The following is a 22,413-nucleotide window of genomic DNA, read 5'->3' on the forward strand; positions in this document are numbered from 1 at the left end:
AGCCTGGGTCACTGCCGGTTCTGCCACTCAGGCCGGCATTCCAGTACCACTTTGGCTGAACCGGTAGCAACCCACCTCTGGACTGGATGGTGGGGAATGGAAGGATTTATACTCCTTGCAGACAACTGGTCATTTGCATCCTTTTAGAGGGTCGTTGAGGCCACTTAGAGGTTTATCTCTGTCCTCAGGGTCTCCTGAGTGATGCAAATGGGTGTGGAGCCTTCTTGGACTTGCCAAAAGTGTGTTATAAACAAGGGATGGATGGTCCCAGCCCCCTTCTGTTGAGAGAGGGCTGTTCAGGTTTGACATAGGTGGCCTCTTTGACCCCTCTTTTAAAACAGTGGTCCCCTCTGTCCAGAATGTGGACTTTGCTGTCTTCAAAGATTGAGAACCTCCACAGACATGGACCGTGGCGTTGGATTTCCCCCTTTTTGGACTGCTCCAAAATACTCCTCTATGCCTAATTTTGGTTGGCTCTGCTGCTCTTCCTCCTCCTCCCAGCCAACTTTCCCCCTCTGTGTCCCTCTTTCCTTTGGCAGGCCTGTCGCCTTAACTGGACCTCCAATGCCGCACAGTTTCAAAGTCGGATTGAGATTTCTCTGTCCAAGAACGCCTGTGTAAGCCGAGAGAAGTTTAGGAAGGAGCCAAACTTCATTGTATCCCATTACGCTGGCAGCGTCTGCTATCGAATTGAGAGTATGGTGGAAAAAAATAAGGTATGTTTGGTTAGCACTTCTGTTTCTTGATTCAAATGAGAGATGAGGGAAACCAGATACCTCTCAGTCGTTTTTTTGGTAAGTCCCATTTGAAAATGAGGCCAAAATCAAATTCCATTGGTGCAATTTTTTCACGGCTATTTAATTCTTCTGTAAAATAAAGCTTTTGGTAGGTTTAATGCGTGGGCAATTAAAGAAAATGATCCAGTTATTTAAAAAAGCAAAGCTTAGTTCAAGTCTCAGTCCCTCTCTCTCTCTCTCCCTCCCTCCTTCCCTCCCTCCGTCTCTCTCTCCCTCCCTCCCTCTGTCTCTCTCCCTCCCTCTCCTCCCTCCTTCCCTCCCTCTCTCCCTCTCCCTCCCTCCCTCCCTCTCTGTCTCTCTCTATCTCTCTCCCACTCCCTCAGTTTCTTCCTCTCTCTGACTCCCTCCCTCCCTCCCTCTCTCTCTCCTCCTCCCTCCTTCCATCTCCCTCCCTCCCTCTCTGTCTCTCTCCCCCTCCCTCCATCCATCTCTCTCCCTCCCTCCCTCCCTCTCTCTCTCCTTCTCCCTCCTTCCATCTCTCTCCCTCCCTCCATATCTCTCTCTCCCCCTCTCCCTCCTTCCGTCTCTCCCTCTCTCTCTCCCCCTCCCTCCCTCCGTCTCTCCCTCCCTCCCCTCTCCTTCCCTCCCCCTCCCTCCCTCCCTCTCCCTCCGTTTCTCCCTCCCTCCCTCTCCCTCCGTCTCTCCCTCTCTCCCCCACCCTCTCTCCATCTCTCTCTCTCCTTCCCTCCCTCTCTGTCTCTCTCTATCTCTCTCCCACTCCCTCCGTCTCTCCCTCTCTCCCCCACCCTCTTTCCATCTCTCCTTCCCTCCCTCTCTGTCTCTCTATCTCTCTCTCCCACTCCCTCCCTCCGTCTCTCTCTCTTTCTCTCCCTCTATCCCCCCCTCTCTGTCTCATTTTCTTATTATTTTCTGATATAACAAATGTCGCCCTTTTAAAAGTGAGTTGTAAAAATGGGAAGGATGCTGCCGCAGAGAAGGTCCCTGCACATGCCACTTGAATCTTTGGTAACAGGGAACAACGCCAACTTAAGCCATCATCTACTTACAGGCCAAAAGAATGCACAAGATAACATTTATTGATATACAATATATGAATATTTTTTCACACCATTTTATCTAAGGAAAAGATTCTCCTGCAGTTCCTCCAACAATAATATGATACCATCCCCACAAAAGTTTAAATTTTGTGCACAAATGCACTAATAAACATTATATCTCTGGCTGTTGGTTGGGGTCTTTTTTCTGAAGCTTTTGTGTAGCAACAGCTTTTGCTTACAAACCCACAAAAAGGTTAGATATATATAAACTTTTCTGTAGTTCATGGTTTGAAATGCATGAGGTACTAATACCACTCTATAAAGCCCTAGGTAAGACCACACCTAGAGTACTGCATCCAGTTTTGGTTACCATACCATAAAAAAGATGTTGAGACTCTAGAGAGAGTGCAGAGAAGAGCAACTAAGAGGATTAGGGGGCTGGAGGCTAAAACATACGATGAACGGTTGCAGGAACTGGGCATGGCTAGTCTAGTGAAGAGAAGGACCAGGGGAGACAGGAGAGCAGTCTTCCAATATTTGAGGGGCTGCCACAGAGAGGAGGGGGTCAAGCTATTTTCCAAAGCACCCGAAGGCCAGACAAGGAATAATGGATAGAAACTAATCAAAGGAGAGATTTAACCTGGAAAAAGGAGAAATTTTCTGACAGTGAGAACAATCAACCAATGGAACAGAAGTTCCCTTCAGAGGTTGTGGGAGCTTCATCACTGGAAGCTTTCAAGAAGACACTAGACTGCCATCCATCAGAAATGATGTAGGGTCTCCTGCTTGAGCGGGAGGGGGGGTTGGACTAGATGACCTATAAGGTCCCTTCCAACTCTGTTAATCTGTTAAACCTGTTTCTGCCTGGAGTGGGCATACTCCATCCATTAAGCAGTTCCATCTGATAGGACCTAGGAAGTGGCCTGCTCTGTGGTGGCACCCACCCTTTGGAACACCAGCCCCCCCCGCCCTCCCCCCCATTGGGGGCAGAGCAAGGACTGGAATTTTTATCAGAAGCACTTTCTGCTGCAACACTTAAATGGATTTAGAATTGTTCTGTATGTTTATGGTTCACTATGACAAAGACTGGTAATTTGTCTGCTTCTGTTTTTTGTTTTTTTTAAATACAGGATCCTGTTCCCCCGGAGTTGGTCCTATTGCTGCAACAATCCCAGGACACCTTGCTTCAGAAACTGTTTCCTGTCGAAGAGACACACAGCAAACCTGACGAAAATGATACAAAGACTCAAGCAAAACCTGCACTTGTCACGGTTGTCTCAAAATTTAAGGTTCGTCCCATTTACAGATTTGAATTTAGGTTGTGCTTCATTTCTCCACCCTGCCCCCCCAATGCTTTCCTCCTACAGTAGTGAGCCCCCAAACCTGTGCTTGTTAAACCAAAGGAAGAGGAGGAGGTGAGATGCTTAGAACAGGAGATCACAGGTAAGGGAGGCAGGATGGTCTTCTGGGATGCTGTACGAGAAGAGGGCAAACCATTAAAGTATAGGAAGTCCTCACTTACCAACCGTTTTGTTCAATGACCATTTGAAATTGTAACAGAACTGAATAAATAGTCCTTGACTTACGACCGCAACTGAGCCCAACATTTCTGTTGCTAAGTGAGATGGTGGTAAAGTGAGTTTTGCCCATTTTATGACCTTTCTTGCCATAGTTGTTAAGTGAATCACGGCAGTTGTTAGCAACACGGCTGTTCAGAGAATCTGATATACCCATTGTTTATCAGAAGATCGTAAAAGGGGATTCCATGGCTCCCTGACACGGTGACCGTCATAAATACAAGTCACTTGATAATGTCTGAATTTTGATCACGTGACCATAGGAATGCTGCAATGGTTATAAGTGTGGAAGATGATCATAAGTCACATTTTTCAATGCCGTTGTAACTTTGAATGGTCACCAAAAGACTCTTGTTGTAAATCAAGGATTACCTGTACTTTTGAACAGGCACTAAAAGAACTATCACAAGTTGAGGACTGTCTGTACTTCTGTTAGGAAAGCTAATTCCCATTGGGAGAGCAAGTATGTTCAGAGAAGCGTTGTGAGAGTTGTGTTGGAGAACACACAAACCAGCACACTGAGACACTTGCAGTTTAAATAGGTTTTTACTTTCGTGGAAATCAAGCAGTCCATCAAACAGTCCAAGTCATACACGGATAAGATAGTCAGTCATCAACGTCTTTCAGTTAAGGGATAATACAAATAACACAGTCCATAATCATACAAACAGTCCGGTACACAAAGTTTGCTAGCAGTTGCAAAACTTACAATAGCTCATGTTGATCACTATACGGCACTTCTAACAGCCAGCTTCCAAAAACCCTCAGAGCAGATCAGAAACTAACAGTAGTTCTGGCTCCATCTTATGGCCGATGGAGGAAACAGCAGCCAATCACATTTACAGCATGATTTAAAGAAAACGGGTACAGCATTGTTATATGATGTATATATTGCCAACCCAACCGTTAGATTATATTCCTAACAACTTCCGACTGGTCTTTGAAGTTCTGACCATCACAAGACCACATGATCACATGATCACGATTTGGACCCTTGGCAACCAGCTGCCACTTAGGATGACTGCACCACCCCACATCCCCATTTGCAGCCTTGCCTGCCGGCTTCCCATAAGCAAAGACATAGGGGAAGCCGGCAGGAAAAACCTCAAATTATTCCAGTCAATCCAGTAGTGGGTTCCGGATTCCATTCCAAACGGTACGGTTGGAACAGTCCTGGAGTCACCCACATGCGTGTGCGTGGCGCATGCGTTGTAGTGTCAAATGATGCTTCTGCAAGCCTCCGCGATGCTCCAGCTGCTCGGCCACGCACGTGCGTGGAAGCGCCAAAATCTTAAAGCACAGGTAAGGCCCTCGGACGGTCGGGTGGGCCCTCCGGAGCACCGTACCGGAACGGTACCCGATGCTCCGGACAGGATCCGGTACGCCCGTACCGCCTGCAACCCACCACTGAGTCAGTCCCTTGGCTTCACATCGTGCCCTGCTTCCCCCAGCTTTGCTTTGCTTTCCTTTGACATCCTGCTTCCCCCAGGCTTCCTATGAGGCATGATTCCAATGAGTGTAGCAGGCAGAGATTGCTGGCTGCAGTGGGAAGGGATAAAACCCGGAGACGATATGTATTTGGGATGCCTTAGAAAAGAGCCATGCTAATGAATAGCGACTTTGGACAGGAATGCGTTATGCTGCAACATTTCACTGCAGATCAGTTTTTCTTTTCAAAATCCTCAAGAGCCGATTTCTCTTGTTCCTCTTGCAGGGTTCCCTCGAGCAGCTGATGGAGATCCTGCACAGCACCACCCCTCACTACATCCGGTGCATTAAGCCCAACGCAGACTGCAAGGCGGCTGTTTTCAGAAAAGAGGAGGTGACCTGTACACTATTTTTTAAAATTCATTTATGTTTTCCCCTCCACCCTCGTGGGGCACCTTATAGGACATGGGTGTCAAACTCAAGGCCCGTGGGCCAGATCCGGTCTGCGGGGTGCTTAGATCTGGCTGGTGGGACCAGCCTAGACCGACCTGTGGTGTCTCTACCAGCAAAAATGGAGCTTGGGAGGGTCACACGTGGCCCTCCCGAGCTCCGTTTCTGCAAGCAGAGGGTTGCAGGAAACCGTCCCAGCCAAAAACGGAGCTCAGGAGCTCTTTTTGCTGGCAGAAGGCTCGGGCCACAGGCAATGCCAACATGAGTGATGTCAATCTGAAGCCACGCCCACCCCAGCTCCCGAGGTCAAACACCACCCTGATGCAGCCCTCAATAAAATCGAGTTTGACATCCCTGTTATAGGATATCGTTAATCACAATGGATTTTTTTAAAAAAAACCTAAGACAGTCGTTAAAATTGTACTCCATAAAAGCTTAAGAGCAGAAACAGTATTATAGAAGCTTTTAAACCATCCAGAAATTTAAGACACTGTGATATTAAAACATATAAGGAAATACACTGTATTGCCAAAAGTATTCGCTCACCTGCCTTTCCTCGCATATGAACTGACTGTAAGTGACATCCCATTCCTAATCCATGGGGTTCAATATGACGTTGGTCCACTCTTTGTAGCTATAACAGCTTCAACTCTTCTGGGAAGGCTGTCCACAAGGTTCAGGAGTGCATTTATGGGAATTTTTGACCATTCTTCCAGAAGCGCACTTGTGAGGTCACACACTGATGTTGGACGGGTTTACGTGGCCTACCACTTCGTGGCTGAGTTGCTGTCGTTCCCAAATACTTCCACGTTCTTATAATACAGCTGACAGTTGACTGTGGAATATTTAGGAGCGAGGAAATTTCACGACTGGATTTGTTGCACAGGTGGCATCCTATCACAGTTCCACGCTGGAATTCACTCCTGAGAGCGACCCTTTCTTTCACAAATGTTTGTAAAAACAGTCTGCATGCCTAGGGACTTGATTTTATACCCCTGTGGCCATGGGAGTGATGGGAACACCTGATTCTGATTATTTGGATGGGTGAGCGAATACTTTTGGCAATATAGTGTATGTCAACTTTATCTGGTGCTGGAGGCCATCAAGAGAGGGAACTCCATTAAGAAAGCCTGATCCCAAATAATTCTTAATATAGTCTAGAAACTGTTACTTAATACCACTAAGGATTGCACCAACTAATTTATAAAAAAGGGAAACCCTTAGCACCCACTTAGTAATAGCTGAAGTAGGGAGAGCATGTTAGCACTTGATGATGTTACCTAGTTTGTTAATGAAACGTTTGCAGGAAAGCCACCAAGCTCAGAAAGCACTAAGGATCCCACAGTTCAATTCTGAGCTACCACTTTATAAGGCCTTGGTAAGGCCACACTTGGAGTACTGCATTCAGTTTTGGTCGCCACGATGTAGAAAAGATGTGGAGACTCTAGAAAGAGTGCAGAGAAGAGCAACAAAGATGATTAGGGGGAGTGGAGACTAAAACATGAAGAACGGTTGCAGGAACTGGGCATGTCTAGCTTAAGAGAAAGAAGGACTAGGGGAGACATGATAGCAGTCTTCCAATATCTCAGGGGTTGCCACAAAGAAGAGGGAGTCAAACTATTCTCCAAGGCATCTGAGGAGAGAACAAGAAGCAATGGGTGGAAACTAGTCAAGGAGAGAAGCAACTTAGAACTGAGGAGAAATTTCCTGACAGTGAGAACAATTAATCAGTGGAACAGAAGTTGCCTCCAGAAGTTGTGAATGCCCCAACACTGGAATTCTTTTAAGAAGATGTTGGATAGCCATTTGTCTGAAACGGTATAGGGTTTCTTGCCTATGCAGGGGGTTGGACTAGAAGACCTCCAAGGTCCCTTCCAACTCTGCTATTGTATTTTATTGTATTTTAAATATTCTATTGATACCAAATATCCTTTCTTTATATTTCTTCTGTCTTTCAAAATTAAGACATAACCCCATTATCCCAGTAATATTCATAAAGGATCTGTTGGTTTAGCTCAGGGGTGTCAAACCCAAGGCCCGTGGGCCGGATCTGCCCTGCAGGGTGCTTAAATCTGGCCCTCGGGGCTGGCCTGGAAATAGCAAAGGACCGGCCCGCAGTACCTGTAGCAGCCAAACAGGTTTTCCCCACCCAAAAGAAAGTCCAAGCCCCTGCAAGTCTAACACATGGTCCTAATCTTTACTACCACGGAGACAGATTCCTCCCATCCACATCCGGCCATGTGCAGGGACAAAAGTGACCTTGACTTTCTGAGAAAGAATGTTGTTATGGCTACATATCACCCAAACTCCATATAATCCCACCTCCCATTTTCCCACAGTAGAAAGTGTGGCAGGCCTGATGTCCATAAACATGGCTTGCAGGTCTGACAGGGTGATCCCCAGGAATGGGAACAGTTTTTGGGGTGGTGTATTCTTCAAAGCTTCTTTCTGTTCCAGGTTCTGCAGCAGTTGGAGGCATGTGGCATTGTAGAAACTGTCAACATCAGTGCAGCTGGCTTTCCAGTTAGGTAAAGAGGTTGCATTTCTTTCCTTATTTATGATTTTCCTGGCTTGTATATTTCTCTCATTGCCCTGATAATATTTGGAAATGGGATAACAGATGGTTTGTATATCTACAGTAATTATCTATCATCTCATTCCCAATAAGTTGGTTGGTCAGTGGTGGGAGAGGATTCGGCCCCCCTTTTTAAAAAAAAATACAATTTCCTGCAAGCCATACCCCACACAATAAACGTATGAAATTTCCAGCATCTTTGTCTCTTAAGGTATTTATTTGTTGTCTATAGGTTGGGTAATTTATTTTACACTATAAGCCAGGGATGTCCAAACTTGGGAACTTTAAGACTTGTGGACTTCAACTCCCAGAATTCCCCAGCCAGCCATGCTTGGAGGTGAAGTCCACAAGTCTTAAAGTTCCCAAGTTTGGACACCCCTGCTATAAGCCTTTTGCTTATATCCAAAATTAAAATTAATGTGACTGTTTGACTAGCATGCTGACATAACATTCAGTAGGTTTCATCTGATATTGCTGATAGCTGATAGCATCAAAGCAAGTTATTAGTTTATTATTGATAATTTTACTAAGTATATACCATTTTGTGCTTCTGCAAATTGTTTGGATTCCTGCAAGCCTGCTGGTTGTATTTGCAACATCCTGAACTTTAGAAAAAGAACTATTTAAAGCAACTTCTAGGTTGCCAGATGCTTTGATTTGGAATCACTCAATTGCCCCAAAATACATTCATTGTTAAAATAGGTGGTCCTATACATCTCCCATAGAGATGGTCCTTCATAAATGCCACCCTTTCTCCACATTGTTTCTTTTAGGAGGGCCTGAAAGGTCCATCATGAATCAGAGCCAGAAGCAAAGGGGTAGCTGAAGGGGTTGGGGTGGGTGGGTGGAGTAGAGTGGAGGAATGGCAGAGGGATGGAGAGAAAGAGTAAAAGAGAAAGTTATGCTTCCACAATTCATTTAATTAGAACATCGATTGGACATACATAGTTACAACAGACCTTCCCATGATCATGTGACCATTATGTATATATGTGTATATGTATGTATGCATGCATGTATGTGTGTATGTGTGTGTGTGTATGTATATGTATGTATGTATATGTGTGTATGTATGTATATATATATATATGTATGTATGTGTATGTGTATGTGTATGTGTATATATATGTATGTAAGTATGTATTGTGTCACAACCCCTGGTATGCCCAAATATGGGAGGGAGCTGCTTCCCTTTTCTGTCTATCGGCTCACCCTAGGAGCCATCCAGGCAGAAAGCCATTTTTTTATGTTGCCTTGTTACACAATACATACCTATTTCCCTGGCTTAGCTGATAAAGGAGGAGAGCCTGTGGCTTAGTGACTAATACAACTGCCTAATATGTAATACAGCCCAGGTTCGATTCCCAGTAAGGGTATGGCTAGCTGATGAGAGCTAAATAGCTTGAAATAGATCTATACTAGTCTCCCTTTATTTATTCATCAGCACAAATGCAACACAAATGTATGTATGTGTGTGTATGTATGTGTGTGTATATACACATACATAGATATATATAAACATTACACACACACAAACGTCAGAGACTGGTATTTACTTCTGGTTTCCTGTAAAAAAAAAAGCAATTGCAGACAATGGATTCGCTTAATGACCATCAGAAAAAAAGGTTATAAAATCAGGCATGGTCACCTGGTGACCTGTTTAATAACTGGCATGACTTAATAGCTTAATTCCAGGCTCAATTACAGTGACAGATTGAGGGCTGTTTGCATAGAAGTATACAGAATTGGATCATGCACCAGATCCTTTCTTTCCCCTACTGCTTTCCTGGCAGGATTTCCTTCGGAAGCTTTTTAGAACGTTATGGGCTGCTGAAGAAATTAAAGAAACGGAATCTGAAAGCAACGTCTGGTCAAGGAAATGACTTTTCCCACGATGCAGAGAATGGTAAGCTTAAGGCTGTATCTAAGTGGTAATAGCATGGACTATCGCTAAGGTTATTTTTTTATGTTTATTAAGGTTTTGTTTTATTATTATAAAATACAAAAAAGAGAAGAAAAAATAGGAAATTAAAGGGAAAAGGGGGAGAGAGATACAAGGAGAAAGAGAAAAAAGAAAGAAAAAGGCATTGACTTCCAACTCTTCTTAGCACAGTACAAGATAAACACACTCCAACCTGAACTTTTTGCTTTTACACATGAATATACAACTGGCCATTCCTATAACACCAAATCTTTTCTAATCAACCAAACCAAAGTCAAAGTTTCATTTTTTCTTCTTCTTCACAACTATCTCCAAGATTGACTTTATCAGCTTGGGACATACAAGGTCTTCAAGCAAAATTGGCTGGGGAATTCTGGGAGTTGAAGTCCGCCAGGCTTAAAGTGACCAAGGTTGGAGACCCCTGCTCTGGAAAACTTTATCCAAACATACATGAATTCCCAAATTATCACTTGAAGAATCACACCTACAAAATAACTCAGTGCTCCTTTCTGGTAGGGAAGTACATCTCATTTATCACTATTTGTAAAAAAAAAAAAGCACCTAAATAGTCCTCCACTTACAACAGTCCATTTAGTGACCATTCAAAGTTACAAGGGCACTGAAAAAAAATGAGTTATGAGTTAAATTCCGTTGTATTTATTTTGTACAATGACAATAAAGGCTATACTATACCATTACAATCTTTGCAGCATCTCAGTGATCACACAATCAAAATTCAGATGCTGGGCAAGTGGTTCGCATTTATGGCGGCTGCAGTGTCCCAGGACCACATGGGATCCCCTTTTGTGACCTTCTGACCAGCAAAGTCAATGGGGAATCCAGATTCACTTAACAACTATGTTACTAATTTAAGAACTGCAGTGATTCACTTAACAATAGGGGCGGGAAAAGCCGTAAAATGGGGCAAACTCACTTAAGAAATGTTTCACTTAGACCTAAATTTTGGGCTCAGTTTTGGTCGTAACTCGAGGAGTACCTGTATACTAATCCAGGAATAATTACTGGTGTTTGGTTTAGTTTTTGATTTATTTATTTTTTGTTGTTGTCAGCTAATCAAATGAGTTGTCCACTTTCTTTCCAACTGCCCTTTTGGTTTTCCTAGTTCTTCTTGGATTCTTCTTCCACTCTTCCCAAAACCTGCTTTTCTCTACGGCAGCCTCTCTCTCTCTCTCCAAGCAACCCACTTCACCCCTCTCTTCTTGCTTTAGCAGAACAAAGCTGGCTAGTAGAGGTAAGCTTAGATTAGGACTTCCCCATCATGGGGCCAAACTACCTGGGTTGGTAAAGGTAAATGCTTCCCCTGTCTAGTCGTGTCCGATTCTGGGGGGGAGCTGCTCATATCCGTTTCTTAGCAAAGGGAGCCAGCAAAGTCCAAAGATGCTTCTGTGGTCATGTGACCAGCATGACTGTATGCCAAGGTGAATGCTGTTATCTTACCACCAAAGTGGTACCTGTTGTGGCCCACCAGCGGCCAGTGGAGCTGGCAGCAGATTCAGACAGTGAGGAGGTTGGGGAGGAACATGGCCAGTCCTGGAGTCTGGGGAGAGGCAGAGATGGAGCCAGGGCCTTATGCCAGTTATCAGAGTCGAAGATCAGAGGGGCAGACGAACAGCTGGAACCTTTTCCCAGTGTGCGCATGCACAGAGTTGCCAGATGAAGGGAACAGTTAAAGAACAGGGGTCGACTTGGGAGTAAAGCCAGAGGTGGACGGGGAATGGCCCCTCCCAGAGGAAATAAAAGAGGAGCGAAAGGGGAGTGGAGTTTGCAGGAGACAATTAGTTCATTCCTGCATTCTTGCCAAGTATTGCAGCGTCTGAAAGATATGGGCCTGGACACTCTCCAAGCCTGATAAAAGTCTGTAGTTGTGAACTAACTTGAAAGACTGTGGGAGAGGAAAGACTTTGCTGGAGAGGAATTCACTGTCAATTAAATAAAAGGGGTTTATCGGGATGAGGACTCGGCTTCGTGCTGCTGGGGAAGCTTTGGTCAGAACAGTACCTCTTTATCTAATTGCATTTGCATGCTTTCAGACTGTTAGCAGCTGGGGCAAGTACACCATTTCACAGGACTGTTGTGTACAATTACCGTATTTTTCGCCCTATAGGACGCTCCAGAATACAAGACGCACCCAATTTTAAAGGAGGAAAATCTAGACAAAAAAGATTATGAACCAAATACTATAGTAAAATATTTTATATCAACTGTATAAAGTTAACAGCAGTTTAAGAACAATTTTATGTCAACCATGTAACATATTAAGAACTATCTTTACTCTCATTAACAGTCAGAACAAGAAACAGCAAGAAATCCAGAAATGAAAGAACTGTCAATATTACCAATATGTTCTTCATTTCCCCTCCCCACTTATATTTCATCTGGTGCTCTCTTATCCAGCCATATTTCATCTAGTGGTCTCATAACCCCTCATATCTCATCTGGTGCTCTCTAACCCCCATATTTCATCTGGTGGTCTCTAACCCCCTCATATGCATCTGGTTTGAGTGAATGCTGCTGGAAAGGAGATTGTAAAAACTCATGAATGAAACTCATTTAACAATGCTCTTGCTTAGCAACCAAAACTTTGGGCTCAATTGTGATCATAAGTTCTCTTCCTTTTTCTTTCTTTCTTTCTTTCTTTCTTTTTCTTCCTTCCTTCCTTCTTCCTTTCTTTCTTGTGTCTCTCTCTCCCTCTTTCTTTCCTTCCTTCCTTCCTTCCTTCCTTCCTTCCTTCCTTCCTTTCCTTCCTTCCTTTCTTGTGTGTCTCTCTCTCCAACGTTCTTTCTTTCTCTTTCTATCTTTGTCTCTCTCTCTCCCTTCCTTCCTTTCTCTCTTACTCTTTCTTTCTCACTCTCCCCCCCCCCCCCCCATCTCACACACACATACGTACCTTCCAGTTGGCAAAAATTTCTGTTTTGCCAGCTGGGAGGCTGACAAAGAAGCCTCGTTTTCCCTGCCGCCCGTGGCACTTCACTTGCTGCAACTCGGACAATGGGGAGGTGGGAGTAGCGCTGCTCTGCCGGATTCCCGCAGCCGATCCTTCTTCTTTAGGGGTCAGCGGATGATCGGCAGACCGGCAGAGCAGCACACAGAGCCCGTCTCCGCGCGGCTCCGCACGCTGTTCTGCCGGATTCCCGCAGCCGATCCTTCTTCTTTAGGGGTCAGCGGATGATCAGCAGACCGGCAGAGCAGCGCGCAGAGCTCGTCTCTGCGCGGCTCCGCACGCTGTTCTGCCGGATTCCCGCAGCCGATTCTTCTTCTTTAGGGGTCAGCGGATGATCAGCAGACCGGCAGAGCAGCGCGCAGAGCCCGTCTCCACGCGGCTCCGCACGCTGTTCTGCCTGATTCCCGCAGCCGATTCTTCTTCTTTAGGGGCCAGCGGATGATCGGCAGACCGGCAGAGCAGCGCGCAGAGCCCGTCTCCGCGCGACTCCTCACGCTGCTCTGCCGGACTCCCGCAGCCGATCCTTCTTCTTTAGGGGTCAGCGGATGATCGGCAGACCGGCAGAGCAGCGCACAGAGCCCGTCTCCGTGCGGCTCTGCACGCTGTTCTGCCGGATTCCCGCAGCCGATCCTTCTTCTTTAGGGGTCAGCGGATGATCGGCAGACCGGCAGAGCAGCGCGCAGAGCCCATCTCCGCGCGGCTCAGCACGCTGTTCTGCCGGATTCCCGCAGCTGATCCTTCTTCTTTAGGGGTCAGCGGATGATCGGCAGACCGGCAGAGCAGCGTGCAGAGCCCATCTCCGCGCGGCTCTGCACGCTGTTCTGCCAGATTCCCGCAGCCGATCCTTCTTCTTTAGGGGTCAGCGGATGATCGGCAGACCGGCAGAGCAACGCGCAGAGCCCGTCTCCGCGCGACTCCTCACGCTGCTCTGCCGGACTCCCGCAACCGATCCTTCTTCTTGCTGCAACCCGGACAGCGCTACTCCCACCTCCCCATTGTCCGAGTTGCAGCAAGTGAAGTGCCACGGGCGGCAGGGAAAACGAGGCTTCTTTGCCAGCCTCCCAGCTGGCAAAACAGAAATTTTTGCCAACTGGAAGGTACGTATGTGTGTGTGAGATGGGGGGGGGGGGGAGAGTGAGAAAGAAAGAGTAAGAGAGAAAGGAAGGAAGGAAGGGAGAGAGAGAGACAAAGATAGAAAGAGAAAGAAAGAACGTTGGAGAGAGAGAAAAGGTCTTTGCTCCCTCTCTTTTGCAGCAAGCCCCGATGCAAAAAAACACCAAGGACTTGCGAGTGAGTGACAGGGGCGGAGCTTCCGGGTTCATTGACCAACCGCAGAAACCCACCACTGCCCAGGTGGATACATTTGGCCTATAAGACGCACCCAGATTTTCACCCTCTTTTTGGGAGTAAAAAAGTGCGTCTTATAGGGCGAAAAATACGGTACTCATAGCCTTACTACTGTAATTGTGCCCATAATCGCTCTTGTAAGTTATGAAGGTGGTTAAGCAGATCATCCCGTGACCACATTTATGGATTTTTTTGCATCTGTCATAAAATGAATGGGTCAGGTCCCCCATCCTGTCCTGCCAATTCTGTTGGAAAGTGGGAGGAGGAGCACCAGCATGCTTTTGCTTTGACTGTAACTGCTTGGGAATTAGGGATGTGGGTAGGTGGGGGGGGGGACCTGTCTTTGGAGACGGAGCGGGTTCCCTCTTGACTGGTTCCAGCTTGACTTCTAGGCCATCATGTTGGTAACATAGAAAAGCAGACGCAGACAGGAATAAGGTTGTATGGGAAGGCCACCAGATGGAAGGCACCCTGAAGGTCTTTGGAGACGGAGCGGGTTCCCTCTTGACTGGTTCCAGCTTGACTTCTAGGCCATCATGTTGGTAACATAGAAAAGCAGACGCAGACAGGAATAAGGTTGTATGGGAAGGCCACCAGATGGAAGGCACCCTGAAGGGCACCCACCCAGAGCATTGTTCGGGGCTCCCTTTTATTGTCAAACTTGTCAGAATAGCAAAAGCTCATTGGACAGAAAATACACTTGGCAACTATTGATTGGTTTACAGATGCATGCTTTCCTCATGGACACCTCATGAACACTTCATGATCACTTCATGATATAGATACGTGACTCTCTACTAGTTAATATTTTGCTGCATGGAATGTGATGTCTACGTGTAAATTCCATTGTCTCTTTTTGTAAGCAAAAAGGATTTAAGAGGAAGGAATGTGGACTTTGACTGATTTAATCAATGTGGTTTGCCAACTACTGATTAACCAATTAACCCCACACCATCATGCCCTGAGGGTGATCTGTTATCTGCCTAGCACTTCAGTTTCCATAACAAGCTCGTGGTGTCCCATTGGCTGTTGGTGGACTGGTCAGGGGGTTTGGGGAAACGAAAGAAGGCTTTTTCAGATTCCGCCTTGCTTCCCTGCAATCCCTTTTCTCTCTTGGTAAAAGTTCTTTTGATTCAACCAAACGGATTCAAGAGTCTTATTTTCCTGAGGAACTAGTTAAGGCAGGTCCTTACAGAACGCTGTGGTCATAAAGTGAACACCACAGTCTCTTAAGTGAAGCCATTGTTTGCTGTGGGGCATTCCTCCCCCCCTTCCTTTTCTGGAAAAAACATTATGGTCACATAACCGCAGGATGCTGCAAACAACAGTAAATGCAGACCCGTTGCCCAATGGCCAAAATGTGATATTATATGATAGCAGACTGGGAGAATGGCCACTGTAACTTCAAATTTGGCTCATAATTCCCTTCTTCCATTGTAACTTCAACCAGTGGCTAAGCAATCAGTCATAAGCCGAGGACTACCTATAGATTCAGTGAAGAAGACAGACTTCATAAAAGCTGCACCATTTCCACGCAAGAGGGGGATGATTGTGCATATTTAGATCTCACAGCATCACCTGCTTTGGCATTTCCAAGACATTTTTAGTTAGTCCCATTTTACTGAGTATTTTTTAAGTTCAAACCCATGTAGTTTGGCCCACAATGACTGCTAATATTTTAAAACCTTTTACAGTGTTTTTTTTTTTTAATTCTCTTAACAGGCAAATCAGCGACTCTTCCTATAGAAGAAGAATGTGACACTTGGCAGTCTAAGGTCCAAGATATCCTTCGGCAAGTGGAACCCATTAATTCATCTGCCAAACCTGGAGAAACAAAATCACCTCACCTACCCTTGTTTTGTGGCAAGACCAAAGTATTTTTGACCAACTCCATGGTAAGGATCATCCAGCGAGTTTTGGAAAGGAAAACAAAATGTTGGCCGGGGGTGGAATCAGGGGTGAATCTTGCCAAGATAGGATTCCGTAACATCAAAGGTTTCTAGCCCTCATGAGGACACATGAAAAACAAGTCTGGGAGGTGGAGGCGAGGCACTTTAGATTCAGGCCTTTCCATTCTACCTCCTCTACCACCTAATCTTGGATGTGGGGGAAAGACAAAATCATTTTGATTGGCATAATTGTTTTGTAAACCGCAAAAGAGGAAATGAGGCTTAGCCCTGAGCAGGTAGTCTTGACTCTGAGGGGAAAAAAGAGTGTGTGTGTGTGTAGGCAGAGGTGGGCTGCACATACTTTAACAACCAGTTCGCCGAAAATGTGAGCGCGCGCACCGGTGCTTGGGCGCGGCACTGAAAACAAGACTTTTTTGATGAGGGAGGCTTCATGCACAACTGCTAGGTCAGCCCACAGTTAGTAGAACGGACGAGACGCACAAATCAGTTGGGCTGCAGGCGGGGCGAGCAAGCAGAAAGTGAGATATCTAGGACAGAGGTGGATTCCTACTAGTACGGTATGTGTCGGGCCGAATAGGTAGTAACTCTGGCAGACACGAGACCGTACCAGTTCTATCCTTGGCAGCGCCATCTTGCACATGCGCAGAACAATGTTGATTGAAAAAATGTCATCTTTCCCCCTCTTTTTTAATGTTGTGCGCATGTGCAAACTGTTTTTAGTTCAAATGCGCGCGGAGCGTAAAATTTGCATGGGCGCGCAAAGTTTTTCGGGCGCCGAACTGGTAGTAATGGCAGCAGGAACCCATCCCTGATCTAGGACCAGATAGCGTCGAGGCAGGTGGGCGGGACCGACCTGTGCTCCAAACTACCGATTCGGGCGAACCGGTCCGCAGCCCATCACTGTGTGTCTGTTTTGGCTACACCCAGGTCCAACAAGATTTTTTTTTTTTTTTGCATTTTTCATAGTTGGAGCTTCTCGAATTCCAAAGGGCGTCTATCTTATCCGAGAAAGCGTTCTGCATCCAAGGCTGTTGGAGAAGGTTTCGGAGGAAGAAAATCGCCAGGCAGAGACGGTCTGCAACCGTCATCCAGTCAGGTGAGAGGGTGGGGAGGTTCCTTTACTGAGAGATCTGGAAGAGTTTCTCTACATGTCCTTTGAGAGGAGAGACGTAGCTTAGAGTGCAAACTTCTGCTTTGCAGGTTCAGTCACGGAGATTTCAATTTAAAAGGACCAAATTATGGAAATGCCCCCTTTCTCCCTCTGGAAAGCCTTAAAAACATGGGAGGTTTTTAAGAAGAGATTGGAGAGCTATTTGCCTGAAATGGTATAGGGTGTTGTGGCCCGCCACTGGCCAGCAGAGTCGGACAGTGAGGAGGTTGGGGAGGAACATCGGCCAGTCCTGGAGGCTGGGGAAGGCTCGGATGAGGGCTCTTCGTCTGAGGCAGAGACGGGGCCGAGGCCATCTGGCAGTTCTCAGCTGCCTTTGGAGCTAGACAGCAGTGAGGCAGAGGAACAGCTGGAGCCTCTTCCCAGTGTGCGCATGTGCAGAGCTGCCAGAAGAAAAGAACAGCTAAGAAATCAGGGTCAACTTGGGAGTAAAGCCACAGGTGGACAGTGAATGGCCCCTCCCATAGGAAATAAAAGAGGAGCGAAAGGGGAGTGGGCTTTTCCAGGAAACAATTCGTTTGTTCGTTTCAGGAGTGTGAAGATCTGTCTGTGAATCTCAGAGACTCTGTGCCAAGCCTTTCCTTGCACAGCACTGCATTTGGAAAATATTTTCATGGCAGCTTTCCAAGCTAGATAAGGCCTGTGGCCATAAATTCACCTTTGAAAGACGGTTTCCCAGGCCTTTGATGAAGGTGAATGAGAGGAATTCACATTCGTTTAATAAAAGGGTTTTGTCCAGACCAGGAATCTGCTTCATACTTTTTGGGGAAGCCTAGGTCAGAACATAGGGTTTCCTGCTTGAGCAGAGAGTTGGACTAGAAGACCTCCAAGATCCTTCCCAGCTCTCTTATTCTGTTATTTTCCCAAGTTCCAAGAAAGTCAGAAGAGCCATTTCTCTGAGTATAAGAGAGTTGCTATTTGTGTCCTATTAACACAGTGTTTTTCAACCCTGGCAACTGGTATGTTGTGTACACTTCAACAACTCCCAGTCAGCATAACTGACGGGGGGGTATTCTGGGAGTTGAAGTTCACGAATCTTAAAGTTGCCAAGGTTGAGAAACACTGCTCTAGTATATTCCCTTAATGCAGTGGTCGGCAAGCCGCGGCTCGCGAGCCACATGTGGCTTTTTACACATTTTAATGCGGCTCTTCTGTGTGCCGGGCGCCCGCTCCCCTCCCTCCTCTCGGGCACTTCAAAACAAGCGCCCCTTTCCCTTTTTTCTTTTCGACCCACAATGATTAGGGAGGATCCTGAAGTTGGGCGGGGACGAGAGGAGGAGGAGGCAGAAAAAGAAACGGAGGCTAAGGAGCTTCCCCCCGCCCCCTCCCAGCAAAAATCTAACCGGGGAGCCGGGCGGGCAGTAGCAAATTAGCCGATCACGCCGCGTGGGCAGTAGCAAATTAACCGATCACACGGCGTGATCGGCTAATTTGCTACTGCCCGCCCGGCTCCCCGGTTAGATTTTTGCTGGGAGGGGGCAGGGGGGGGGAAGCTCCTTAGCCTCCGTTTCTTTTTCTCCCTCCTCGCTTCTTGGGGCTCCACCAATGGGGGAGCAAGGCCCGCCCAGCGTCAGGCTTTGGGCTAACACAGAGGTCTGCAAAGTTGGCTGTTTTAAGACTGGTGGACTTCAATTCTCAGAATTCTGGGAGTTGAAGTCCACCAGTCTTAAGAGCCAATTTTGCAGATCCCTGGGCTAATATGATTGATGCCCTTGGTGGACTTCAATTCTCAGAATTCTGGGAGTTGAAGTCCACAAGTCTTCAAGCTGTCAGGTTTGAAGACCCCTTGGGGTTTTTTTCCTAAAGGGTTAGGGGTGCAAGGATCTTGTAACTTGACAGCTTTAAGACTTGCGTGCTTCAAATGCCAGAGTTTATTGAAACTAAAAACAGTGTACCATCCTATGTATTTTCGGTTTTAAAAATGTGGCTCTCAAAATAAATTTCAATCGTGGTTTTGGCGAGATTTGGCTCAGTTGAGAAAAAAGGTTGCCCACCACTGCCTTAATGCATTTTTCCCCCTCTCTCTCTCTTCTTTTGGTAGCTGTTCGCCAGTGGCTAGCTAGGAAACATTTCCAGAGGTTACGTAAAGCTGTTAGGATTATAAAACAGACCTGGAAGAAATGGAAGGTAAGAGAAATCAAATTTAACAAGGTAAAAAAAATATATCATCCAGAAATTTTCTTTTTTGAAAACTGGAAACGAAACTAAGTGCATGCTGCAGTTCTGGACAAAGCCCTAAGCAAGGGTTTTTGTTTTTTTTTAAAAAAATGTTTTTCAAGAGTTTCTAGTCCTCATGCCTACAAATGCATTGAAACATGTTGGTGAAGAGTCTCAACTGGTTGGGTAGAAGCATTGACAGAATTGGAGGCAGAAGATGAGCGGCAAATGAATCTAATCAGTGAAATAATAACTGTGTGTGCAACCTCACAACACACAAAAGGGGTGGAGTTTATGTCATGATGGGTTGACATGGCTTTCATCATTTGTTCTGCCCCTCCCCCCCCCCACTACTGACACATACGTAGCTAAGTAAAAGGGCGTCTAGTCAAGGCTCTGGTTTTCCCAGTTGCAATGGATGGCTGTGAAGGTTGGACCATCATCAAGGCTGAGCGCCAAAGAATGGAGGCCTTTGAACTCGGGAAAGTTCAAAATAGAGAAACACCCCCACAGCATGAACAAACGTGACGATACCTCCCGCCTACCAAACATCTGGAAACCAGCCCTAGTCAACAAACGAGCCCCACCCACCACTCAGGCTGTTACAACACGAAACAACAACGGACACACAGCCTGCACCAATCAGCACCAATCTACCAATCATGATACAACCACACAACCAATCATTCCACTTACTGAAACAAAGCCAGCACCCCATCCCCTCCCACCAAGACTTACAGAAAGACGGCGGCTCCGATCACATTTTAAGCCCACAGCTTGAAGATGGCAGGTGAGATCCTGCCGAAACGTTGCAAAGACAATCTCAACCTTACACGGGAAAAGACCCGAATACAACAAAACCAGCATATGTATGTATGTATGTGTGTATGTGTGTATATATATATATATATATATATATATGAAACTCAAATACTTTAGCTACCTGAGAAGGCCACTCCGATCACACTTTACTCACACAAGCACGAAGATATAGATATAGATGATAGATAGATGATAGATAGATAGATAGATAGATAGATAGATAGATAGATAGATGAGAGAGAGAGAGAGAGAGAGAGAGAGAGAGAGAGATAGATAGAGCACCATATATATAGTCCTCAATTTACAGCCATAATTGGGACTGGAAAATTGTTAAGCGATGCGGTCCTAAAGTGAGGCATCATATTACCGCACCCAATTTTACAATCTTTTTTTTGCCACGGTCATTAAGTGAGACAAGCGATCATGATTTGCGACTTCTTGCTGGCTTCCGCATTGACTTTGCTTGTCAGATTCCGGCTGGGAAGATTGTAAATGGCAACAAAGTGAGCCTGGGATCCTGCAACCGTCTAAATTGCAACCATTCCTGCCGATTGCTAAGCACCCAAATCATGTCCTGGTGACCCCAAGGACGCTGCAACGGTCATAACTGGGGGAACCGGTTGTAAATCTTTTTTTTTTCCCAGCAGTGTTGCAACTTCAAACAGTCGCTAAATGAGTTGAGGATTATCTGTAATCTCTTATTTTTTTAATGATTGCATGCTTGAGATTATGCGATAGCACTTATACCAGTATTTCTCAATCTTGGCAACTTTAAGACCTGTGGACTTCAACTTCCAGAATTCCCCAGCCAGCATGGCTGGCTGGGGAATTCTGGGAGTTGAAGTCCTCAGGTCTTAAAGTTGCTAAATTCGAGAAACACTGACTTAGACTTATATACTGCTTCACAGTGCTTCTCTAAGCGGTTTACAGAGTCAGCCTACGACCCTCAACAATCTGGGTCCTCATTTTACCGACCTCGGGAGGATGGAAGGCTGAGTCAACCTTGAGCCTGGTGAGGATTGAACTGGAGAACTGCAGGCAATCGGCAGTCAGCAGAAGAAGCCGGCAGAAGCCACGTTCTAACCGCTGCGTCACCTATAGTTATACTGCTTCCAGATTATTTAATCCAGAAAAGAAATAAATATTTCCTTTTTTCAATGATTACTTGGTGGGTAAATTGGAGTATTTTTTATTCCTCTTCCGTAGACCAAGATGGCAGTGATAGCTGCAGAAGAACTGGATGGCATGGAAGAACTTCCCCTTCCCTCTGTCCTTGGGGCAGCTGCTCCCTTAGGCCAGGCTGCTAAAAAACTGGACAGCTTCTGGCCTCTCAATCCCATCATCCACGTCTGGCCTCTCAGCCTCGTTCTGCCAAGCACCCCGACCACGCTGGAGGGGCTCCAGAGAGAACTTGCTCTCCTAACATGCCTCCAAGTCTTAAAGAAGATGAACTGGACCAAAACAGAGACCAGGTTCCCTGTACAAGGTGTCAACTCCATCCGAGCTGCCCCACAGGTAAGGTCTACTGTTACACCACGCTTCCACGTTTGACTTTTGCTCACTCACACACTCACATCCCTGGAAAACAGCCACGCTTACATCATTTTCAACCAAACACTGAAGCGCGACCATATACTGTATTTTTCGGAATATAAGACATACCTTTTCCCCCCCAATTGGGTGTGTCTTATATATCAAATGTAGCCGCACCCACCACCACCACCAGAGGCCAAAAACGTGAAGCATGGAGGCAGCGATGGTCTGTGGCAATCCCTGCAGCCTGGAACAGCTGATTGGGGGTATTCCGGCAGTCGATCCACCCTCCAATCAGCTGTGTTGAATCAGGCTGCAATAAGTGCTGAAGCTGACCTGGCTGGTCAAAGTTTGCAGCAGCCATGACGTTGAAAAAGCGCAGTAACTGGTTAAGCAGGATTCAAAAATCATCATAATATACAATACATTACCAAAAGCAGGTTTTCCAAGGTAGCAGTAAATACAAGCAAAACAGTTTCACTTTCAGTTCTCAGTTAAGCCAGGCTCCTTCCTGTCTCCTTCTTGGTCACCCAGCAAATTTCAGAGTCCAACTAGCCCTCATTGGTTGACTTAGTTGTTCTACGTATTCATTGGCTGACCTGGTTACCACGTGTCAGCTGAATACCATGGATGCTGGTAGGCAGAATTTTTTTTCTTATTATTTTCCTCCCCAAAACTAAGGTGCGTCTTATACTCTGGAGCGTCTTTTACTCCGAGAAAATAGGGTATATTTTTTTGAATACATGG

The 22,413-nt window shown here is 46.0% G+C and overlaps 1 protein-coding gene across 2 annotated transcripts in view; it reads left to right on the forward strand.

The window, feature by feature from the left end:
- The window catches only part of MYO19 (myosin XIX), a 54,186-nt gene that overhangs the window by 29,494 nt on the left and 2,279 nt on the right, over positions 1-22,413 (forward strand). For both annotated transcript variants that reach the window (XM_081945403.1, XM_081945402.1), the window contains exons 15-23: positions 540-716; positions 2,926-3,084; positions 5,087-5,194; positions 7,708-7,778; positions 9,619-9,731; positions 15,799-15,971; positions 16,953-17,082; positions 19,196-19,281; positions 21,340-21,648. In XM_081945403.1, the coding sequence (XP_081801529.1) occupies positions 540-716; positions 2,926-3,084; positions 5,087-5,194; positions 7,708-7,778; positions 9,619-9,731; positions 15,799-15,971; positions 16,953-17,082; positions 19,196-19,281; positions 21,340-21,648 (1,326 nt within the window). The remainder of the gene's footprint in view (positions 1-539; positions 717-2,925; positions 3,085-5,086; positions 5,195-7,707; positions 7,779-9,618; positions 9,732-15,798; positions 15,972-16,952; positions 17,083-19,195; positions 19,282-21,339; positions 21,649-22,413) is intronic.

This window comes from Natrix helvetica (assembly GCF_964273705.1).
Source record: "Natrix helvetica genome assembly, chromosome: 2".
NCBI classification, from domain to species: Eukaryota; Metazoa; Chordata; class Lepidosauria; order Squamata; family Natricidae; genus Natrix; species Natrix helvetica.